Genomic DNA, 10,164 nt, shown 5'->3' on the forward strand with positions numbered 1-10,164 from the left:
GTCGTGGATTTTTCTGTATTTAACAAAAGATCTCAAATCAAACCGTTTCTTGTCTTTGTCTTTTATTATCAGAGTAATAGGGTTTCTTTTGCAAAAGGAGGAAACTTATACAGAGGTGACTTTCGTCACAAGTGCATAGCAGAATCCCGCTCGGGAGCGGTTGCATCGAGACATTCATACCAGACTTCGCAAAGCGGGGCACACTCATTGGTTGACTCATGTTGATGTGTTTTAATCTGCCTAGAGACTCGTCTATAATTATCGCTTAGTTTCATGACAGTTATGTCCGTGTGTTTTTTGTGCTGTTCTTTCAGACAGGGTGTTGTACAAATGTCCTCGCACCCAGATGTGGTTTGGCATGTGTTGTTTGTGTACGTGTTACTTATTTTTCCACTGTGCAAGCAGAAGTTCGTATGTGTTAAATGCATAAGCAAGAACATATATTTTTCCATTACACAAACACAGAAGTAGATTCAATATAATATATTGTCACAGTTACTAGGTGCTACTGCAAACATTAAAACATGTAAGTATATCAATATTAACTTCATAAACTCAAATATGTAAATAGTTCACTGTATAAATGTTAACTTATTTTTAACTTAAACTTAAATACATGGATTAACTCAAATATATGAATTTACTTCACTTTTTAATCTTACAGTACTATCATCTTGACAGACACTTTGTTGGGATCTGTGCTGGATGGACTGGAGTGGTGTGGTCAGGAGGCCAACAGAGGCAAGAAAACTCACCGAGCATTACAAAGCCTGAACAATGCAGACAGATTGGAGTAGTCATATTTATTTAAAAACATGTCTGTGTGTCTTTGTATGTGTTTTTACAGATACATATATTTATCTCTGCAAACAGTGCAAACCTAACCCTGTGACGTCATTCTGGGAAAGTGCCTCGAAATCGGTAAGTATACCCAACAGACAGTCATTTGTTTTTAACACCAAATACATTAATGAAGTCAGTGTCATGTATTAGGGACTTACAGGTTAAAGCAGGGACAGAGATAGATCAACATGGATTACAGTCCAAATTGTTGCTCGAGCTGCAAGAATTGAACTTGCCACGTTGGAATAAGGAGATAACTTCTACCTACAGATTGTTATCTGTACATCATGTAGATGTTTGTGAGAGTCATTAAAAGACAAATCCATCCATCCATCCATCCATCATCAATACCGCTTGTGCTGTTTGGGGTCGTGGGGGGCTGGAGCCAATCCCAGCTGTCATTGGGCGAGAGGCAGTATACATCCAGGTCGCCAGTCCAACACAGGACTGACCTCCATCAATCCAGTCCAACACAGGACTGACATCCATCAATCCAGTCCAACACAGGGCTGACATCCATCAATCCAGTCCAACACAGGGCTGACATCCATCAATCCAGTCCAACACAGGGCTGACATCCATCAATCCAGTCCAACACAGGACTGACATTCATCAATCCAGTCCAACACAGGGTTGACATCCATCAATCCAGTCCAACACAGGACTGACATTCATCAATCCAGTCCAACACAGGACTGACATTCATCAATCCAGTCCAACACAGGACTGACATCCATCAATCCAGTCCAACACAGGACTGACATCCATCAATCATCTCTACTGCTTGTCCCGTTTCGGGGTCAAGGGGGGGCTGGAGCCAATCCCAGCTGTCATTGGGTTTACACCCTGGTCGCCAGTCTATCATTCCAGTCATGGGGCTGACATAAAGAGACAAACATCCATGTTTACACTCACACCTATGGGCACCTTAGAGTCAGCATGAGCATGTCTTTGGACTGCACCCATGTGTGCCACACAGAAATGTGTGATCACATTATGTGATTTATTTTTGTGTATTATGTATATTTCAATATGTAAATGTGTAATTGGGAGCATTAGTTCTGTTACTTTGTGTAAAATCTCATTTAGAGTGTGGTTCCAATTTGTGCCACAAGGAGGCGTAACCTCCAGGTGAGACAGCTTAGTCTGCTCGGCAGACCTCGTCTTCAGACTGACAGAAGCGAGGAAAGGAAACACACTACGTTGCTTTGTCTCATTATTTCCCTGTTATTTACAGGTGAGTAAATGTCACAAATCACATACATGTGGTCTATAGTATATTCTTTTATAACATGTAGAAGCTAACACCATCTTTAAGTGTGTGTCAGGATGTGTTTTAAATGTGTTTTGAAGGTTTTAAGGTACTTTAGCTATGATGCTCATGAGCGCTAGCTTAGCTCCTCGCCACGTTCATATATGGGCGCCACTGTATGTCGGTCATGGCTTGTCCCTAGCTCCCATGTTGTTTTGTAAAGCTCCTGCATATCTCTTAAAGTAACTGTGAGTTCATGAAGACTGTTTGTTTTCATATTTTGTACTTATTTTCTTGTAAAATGTGTAACGCTTACTCCGCTAGCTTCGCAGTTTCTCTATGGAATTTCCCATGTTATTTGTTAGCATAATGCTAAGCGAGGATTGATCTCCTCCTGTATGAACCTGTATGCAACTGTATTGCATTAATAAGAAGCTCTTAAGTAGCAGAACCAAATTATTTTATATTTGTTTAAAGAATAATAACACACAGAAACATTTATTTTGTAGTTTTGAGAACTTTTGCATGTTATATAAGACGAAATATAAGTTTATGTATATTTCTGTGCATATTGTGTTGAAATGTGGACTAAATTTTGTTTTTGAAGAAAGAAATGAAAACCAAAATACAGTTTAAGTAAAACTGAAATACATGAACATATGTATAAAAATAAAGACTGACAGAAGCGAGGAAAGGAAACACACTACTTTGCTTTGTCTCATTATTTCCCTGTTATTTACAGGACAAATCTAATCTGGCAACAGTCCTCCATACGGGGCCTGTTACACATGCACGTGGAGAACATGCAACCGTCCACACAAAAAGACCCTGCATGACGGGGGATTAGAACCAGGAATTTTCTAGCTGTTAGGCAACAACCCAAGCCACTGCACCATCGTGCAGGCCTTAAATCATATATCTTCACCATAAAAATGTATATCACTCACTCACATCCTTTTTTCTTGTGTTTTTATGTTTGTGTCTTTAGTTTGCATGTTATGCATGTGGTCCTGTAATAGCAGTTCTTATTGGTGAAATAGACAACCCACACTACCCCTCCAGGTAAGCAGCACAACACTTGACCTCTTCAATGATAACAAAGAAAATGCTTTACCCTTTTGTAATGCTGTGGTCTTTTTTTATGTACGAGCATTTTAACAATGGATGTAGAGATATAAGTCAGTATGAATCACCAACATTACAATGGATGATGTTTTAATGCTTTGACTCTGTAGACTCTCTCTATTTCTGACTCTATCCACTGTCCTATCTCTAAAATAAAAGCATAAAAAGCCCCATAATAAACCTTTGAAAAAACAGTTGAAATAATACAAACCTAGTAAGGTAACAATAAAATAAGTATTTTAAAAAGTTTTACACATAACTCTTGGCCTACTTTGCATTTAAGGAGTCATGCGCATGCATACATGTCCTCCTGCTGTCATTATCTAAAACGGTCACTACCTTAATGAGAGGATGAAGTTAACAGCTGCATTACATTATGTTCAGGGATAATGATTAACCTAAATGTTTCTGTTAAATTGAAAGATTGGAATAGAAAAATAACACATATATGTATAGTTAATATCAATATGCAGTGATAAATAACATCTAAACTGACATATTTAAAAATATTATTGTCAGAAGTAATGTCTTCCCTCCAAGTTTCTACAACAAGGTTTCTTTTCCTTTATTCTTTTTTTTATGTCCATGTTTTTCAAGGTGCTATATAAAAAATAAAGTTATTATTATTTGTTTCATTGCAGAGCCCAGCTGGAGAAGTGCAAACATGAAAAACCTGCTGATGGAGTCTGTAAATGTCAAGAGTTACTTAAAATGTGATTTGACTGACTCAGTTGTGATCGCACAATAAACATAATTTGAGCAAATGTCTGTAATGATTCAATGAGTATTGTGAGCACTTATCTCAAACCCCACAGCCTTACTAGCTCCTTGAGTTACTTCTATTCCACATGAGTTTCCAGACACATTTTACTCAGTTTGTTGTCTTAGTTATGTGTCCAACTTTTGAACACTTGTGCTTTTGTGTTTCTTTTTTGATCATTTGAAACTGGAAGCTGCTGCCTCAGTTTAGACGAGGGTGTATCAATCAATCAATCAATCAACTTTTATTTGTATAGCGTCAACTCATAACAAGTGTTATCTCGAGACACTTTACAAGAAGCAGGTAAAATACCTTACTCATTGTCTGTTAACATTACAAAAGAGCAGGTAAAAAGACCTTACTCATTGTTATGTTACAAAAAGCAGGTAAAAGACCTTACTTATTGCTATGTTACAAAGATCCGGCCTATCCATCATGAGCACTTTAGCAAAGCAGCAAAAGTTACAGTGGTAAGAAAAAACTGCCTTATTAAAAGGCAGAAATCTTCGGCCGGATCCCCGGCTCATGACGAAACAGTCTTCACAGGCCTAGACTGCGCCGGGCTTGGAAAGGGATAGAGGGAGAGATGGGATAAGATGCAGGAAGAGGGATAGAGAGCAAGGGGGTGGGGGGAGGTAGACCGTCCATCAGCAATCCGGTGGGGAGGGGAGGGGGTGTGGGGGGTTGTTCTGGCAGGCCGCCAACCCACGATCCGGTGGGGAGGGGGTAGTGGTGGGGTGGGGGTTGTTCTGGCAAGCTGTCAACCGACGATCTTGAGGAGCCTAGGAGAGCTCAAGAGCTCCCAGGAAAGTAGGTGGTTAGTGACTGAGATTTATAGATAGATACATGCAGTAATATGATGTACTGTATATGCAGAGAGAGAGAGAGAGAGAGAGAGAGAGAGAGGAGCTCAAGGTGCCAGTTCCCCCGGTAGTCTAAGCCTATAGCAGCATAACTAAGAGCTGGTCTACACCAGCACCAGCCCTAACTATAAGATTTATCAAAAAGGAAAGTTTTAAGTCTAATCTTAAAAATACAGACTGTGTCTGCCTCCCGGCCCCGGCTGGAAAGCGGTTCCAGAGGAGAGGAGCCCGATAACTGAAGGCTTTACCCCCCATAGTACACTTGGAGACTGTAGGTACCACCAGCAGGCCTGCACTCCGGGACCGCAACGCTCTCAAGGGACAGTACGGCACTAGTAGCTCCTTAAGATAAGATGGTGCCTGGCCATTTAGAGCTTTGTAGGTGAGAAGAAGGATCTTGAATTCTATTCTAGACTGTATAGGGAGCCAGTGCAGAGAAGCCAGGACAGGAGTAATGTGGTCCCATTTCCTGGTTCTGGTCAGTACACGAGCTGCAGCATTCTGGACCCGTTGAAGAGTCTTTAGAGATTTGCCAGAGCACCCTGACAAAAGAGAGTTACAATAATCCAGTCTGGAGGTAACAAATGCATGAACTAGTTTTTCTGCATCACTTTGCGACAGGATATTCCTGATCTTGGATATATTACGAAGGTGAAAGTAGGCTGTTCTTGAAACTTGACTGATGTGAGAGCTAAAAGACATATCTTGATCAAAAATAACTCCTAGATTCCTAACAGTGGTGCTAGATGCCAGGCTGATGTCATTAAGGACAGTCACATCACTAGAAAAAGTCTCTCTGAGGTTCTTAGGGCCTAGCACAATAACTTCAGTCTTGTCTGAGTTAAGTAGCAAAAAATTTCTGGTCATCCAGGTCCTAACGTCCTTAAGGCATGTTTCTAGCTGACATAACTGACTGGTACCATCGGGCTTCATTGATACATAAAGCTGAGTATCATCTGCATAACAATGAAACTGTATGGAGTGTTTCCTCATAATATTTCCCAGAGGAAGCATATATAATGTAAAAAGAATTGGTCCAAGCACTGAACCTTGTGGGACTCCATGGCAAACTTTAGTGTGCATAGAGGACTCATCATTAACATGTACAAACTGAGATCGGTCTGATAAGTAGGATTCAAACCAACTTGAATTCTGGTGTATGAAGATAAAGAAAAATACGACATCTCTGAAAAGAAAAGAAAGTACTTATTAAAACACACACCTACTGATGGTTTCATTCTTGTGTGTGTAGAACTAGAATGTCACCTCTATTATACGTGTGAAGCGAGGGCGTATGTATGTCGACACACACACAGGAACTTTAAGATGGGTAGTGTGAACCTTTAGGTGTGAGAGTACTGCTGTGAGCAGGAAGGAAGAGGCTCAGCTTGACCAGTCTCAACAGAGCGCCGCTCTGTCTGTATCTCTGCAGACTGTTAACGTCTCCGGGTCGTTAAATGAGATGTAAACTTAACTGTGCAAACTATGCAGATAAGTTAACTGTTACTCACAGCGCGTCGGTTTGGAAAAATATCAGAACAGTTGCATATAACCAGGATGGAGTTCTTTTTGCGGACTTTCGTTTAGTTTTCGTTTTCACTGCTGCGGAGCAAAAAAGGAGGGAGGGAGACGCGTCTCTGTCGGAGCATAAACTGCAGCATGATAGAATAAACACATTAGCCCGGTTCTACGATCTCCCTGCTTTGGCAGATCGTCAGCACGTTAATATCCTTCACGATCTAAGATTGTTATATCGCCCACCACTACAGGAAGCTTTAAAATGGTATCTAAAAAGGCTTTGGCCATCGGTGGTGCTATCACCTTCGTGGTTGTCCTCGTTCCATCGGTACTGCTGTTCGAAGATACGTTCATGAATAAGTGCTTGGAGGTTAAAGAGGAAGAAAAAACGTAAGTCTCTTTGCATTTTTAGTCTAAGCTGTTGCCACTTGAATTAACATATGGTGGCAAACATATTCATGTTCATATTCATAAAGTATAAAAAAAAAGGAGTAAACAACTTTTCCTGTACTAAGTAATAACATTTATTTTTCAGCTGTAAAAGAGCATTGGTTCTCTTCAAACAAGCCTATGTAGGGAAGGACCCGGATACTGTCACTCCAGACAATTATAAAGAACTCTTTGATCTGATCCCCTTCAATCATCCATGCAAAAAAGTAAACATCCGTAACCACACATCTGTCTGACTAACATCCTTATCCTTGTGAATTAAAGCAGATTTGTATACTTAACAACGGCATATCATCTCTTTTGGGGTTAGACAATGCTGTGGAGCAAAACAAGTGATTTGGTCAAGTTGGTTGAAAAAGGAAAATGCTACGTCCCCATTGCACACAATAAGTTGGGATACGTGCTGGACGATTTTAAATGGTGTGGGAAGAAGAACAGCATGGGTAAGTCATTAGTCATAGTGACGTTAAGACGTAGCCTTTAAATCAGAAACAGTTCAGTGTAGTAGTTTAATATGTGACAAATGTGCTTTTGAATCTATTTGTGATCATTTTTTAATGAGTTTATATTGTGTTGGTTTATTTGCACATTGAGTTTAAATTTGTATGAAAAGTGCGATACAAATGAACTTTAATTGAATTGAATACAGATAAAAAGACACACTCATTTCTGATATCTCTCACAGTCAGTTGTATCTTTTTAAAGCCTAAAGTGTGTAAACTATCACACAAACACTTATTGTCTTTTATTCTAGAAACTTTCACTGGTGCCGAGTGCAGTGACAAGCAGGACAAAATCCCTTCTTATTCATTTTGGACCATGGCCTCCATCAGGGTAAGTACCCAGCGAGAAAGTACTCGTTTTTCATCACTTATATTAATTCAGTCAGTGACATGTACAAAAACAGAAAACACTTTGTCTCAAGGGAACTAGATATAGTTCAATCAGGAGAGACAAATAAACTAAGAAAATGATTTATTACAATGAATAACATGGAAATGTGATTTGATAGAAATACTTTGGCGCTTGGACTCTATGGGTAGGGTGATGTGTTTGGAGAATGACAATTCTGAGCATCGACAGAATAAATCCCCCCCATGGAGTCCAGACCCTGGTGGTGGTGAAGCTGATGACTTGATGAGACCGGATGGGTGACGAATTGATGGATGATGAGTCTGTGAAGACTGGCGGTGATGGGGAGGTGGAGGGGCGCATGAAACATCAGCATGAAGGAACTAATGCAGAGAAAGAATCATATTTAAAAGGGGAGCAGAACGATGATAGGTTGAAAATCAGGGAGGAACACCATGTGATTGGTTAGATGAGTACCACTGACGAGACAGCCGATTACCCATTGACAGCCCAAAAATGACAGCGGAAACATGAGTGAGCGTTCAAAAAGAGATGAATGAGAGATATATCCGATCATGAAGGCAGTTATAGTCTTCCTGATTGAACTTTCTTAATTTCTCAAACACTTTTCTGTCAAATGCCTGTGTCTTTAAAACACATAACTGAGCCTAGCTGCAGAAACCTGACAGATAATGAAGTATGATTGGTTGATTAATTGATTGATTAATTGGTTGGTTGGGGGATGGATGGATGGATGGATAGATAGATCAACCATTGTATGAAATAAATAATTAATAACTTGTTCTTATGTCTGCTGTAGTATGCACAACATGCCTGTGAAGAAGTCAAAGCGCTGCTGAATGGAGATGTGGAAGTCCCATACGATACTAAGAGGTAGGCAGCAGCACTACACTTGAAATGTGGACAGTTTTATGAACTCCTCAATGATAACCAAAAAATGCTGTGATGTTTGACATGACACCTGCACAGTGCATTAAATATGAGCATTAGATCAACTGATGGCAGCAAGTTAATCATTAATATTACATCAATCTTTCAGTATAGTATGTTAAGTTTCTCCCAGCTGTTGCTCTATGCTAGCACAGGGGTTTTAACTTATACTTGACTTCTGCTATATGTATGTTCAAAATATTGCACATTAATCTTCAAGAGGAGGTATTGGTAGTTACTGTAAATCATTTTTAGTGGTACAGCAACTTTCTGTTATCTCAGTGTCACTCACAGCTTCTGATCTATTCTGATTGGCTGAAGGGGTGTTTGTTGTTCTGTTAAATTGAAAGATCGGAATAAAAAAATAACACATATTTCAATATGCAGTGATAAATAACATCTAACATGTATTGTATAAAAAAGTGCTATACAAATAAAGTCTGATTGATTGATTGACATGAAAAAGACAAAGTTTTAAAAAGTTTTAAAATATCTCAGCCCTTTACTTCCACTTTTAAATGCTGCCTGATGTAACGGCCCCTGTTAACCTGACTTGTTTTATTCATTCTCAATGTTTCTCTTATGTTATTAGTTTCTTTGGACGTTTTGAGGTACCTAAACTTGATCATACCAAAGTGACGAAACTGGATGTTATTCTGGCTGTTAAGAAGAAAGGGTACGATTTCATTTTTATTTCTTATGGCAGACTTTTGCCACGTCGCTTTGAAACTAAATAGGCCTGTGTTTTGGCTGTAGTAGTCATCAGTTGACTTAAAATACTTAAGACAAATTGGTAAACATAATAAACCATATGCTGTTCTGTGTCCTCCCTGCATTTATTTTATTTAGGATGCAGTGCAATGACGAATCCCTCAAGAATTTAAAAAATGAGCTGAAACAAAAAGGAATCGGTTACGATTGCAATGAAGTGCTCAGGTAAGTTCACTGAAGATCACGAGAAACATCGTTCTATGCCGAGGTTGTCACATATCAATCATGTTTATTCCTTTTGTGCTTTGTATTGCTGTTATCTGTTTTTAGAAGCTGTGAGCTCTTTTAGTATCATCACATCTTTGGTCCTTTTGGTCTCAGCTCGTGTTGTTGGGTTCTTCTGTTGCCTGCGCTCTTTTTGTGGGTGTCTTATGATGGTCGGGTTAAATGTGTTTGTTGGGTCTATTGTTGTGTGGGTTCTTATGCTGTTGGGTTGTTTCTTTGTTGTTCTGTATTATGTTGCACTGTCTATATTCTTGCTGTTCTTTATGTTCGTCTGTGTTTGGTTTCTTTTCTTTATTCTTTTTTTATGTCCGTGTTTTTCAAGGTGTTATATAAATAAAGTTATTATTATTTGTTTCATTGCAGATGCCAAGTGAAGAAAATATTAAATACCTGCTGATGGAGTCTGTAAATGTCAAGAGTTACTCAAAATGTGATTTGACTGACTTAGTTGTGATCGCACAATAAAAATAATTTGAGCAAAAATGAAAGCAGTCTCTGGTTTAATATGAAAAGGTCAAAACGCAATGAAGTGATGTTTAGTTTAGAAATCTTGA

The 10,164-nt window shown here is 39.2% G+C and overlaps 1 protein-coding gene across 1 annotated transcript; it reads left to right on the forward strand.

The window, feature by feature from the left end:
* Window positions 1-6,617: 6,617 nt before the first annotated feature.
* LOC132994524 (ADP-ribosyl cyclase/cyclic ADP-ribose hydrolase 1-like) lies at window positions 6,618-10,098 on the forward strand. Its single transcript, XM_061064917.1, has 8 exons — window positions 6,618-6,751; window positions 6,897-7,017; window positions 7,122-7,254; window positions 7,566-7,645; window positions 8,484-8,557; window positions 9,207-9,290; window positions 9,464-9,550; window positions 9,974-10,098. Exons 1-8 carry the CDS (start codon window positions 6,624-6,626, stop codon window positions 10,005-10,007), a joined length of 741 nt encoding a protein of 246 aa, XP_060920900.1. The 5' UTR covers window positions 6,618-6,623; the 3' UTR covers window positions 10,008-10,098.
* The last annotated feature ends 66 nt before the right edge of the window (window positions 10,099-10,164 follow it).

This window comes from Labrus mixtus, chromosome 19 (genome assembly GCF_963584025.1).
Source record: "Labrus mixtus chromosome 19, fLabMix1.1, whole genome shotgun sequence".
In the NCBI taxonomy this organism is placed as follows: Eukaryota; Metazoa; Chordata; class Actinopteri; order Labriformes; family Labridae; genus Labrus; species Labrus mixtus.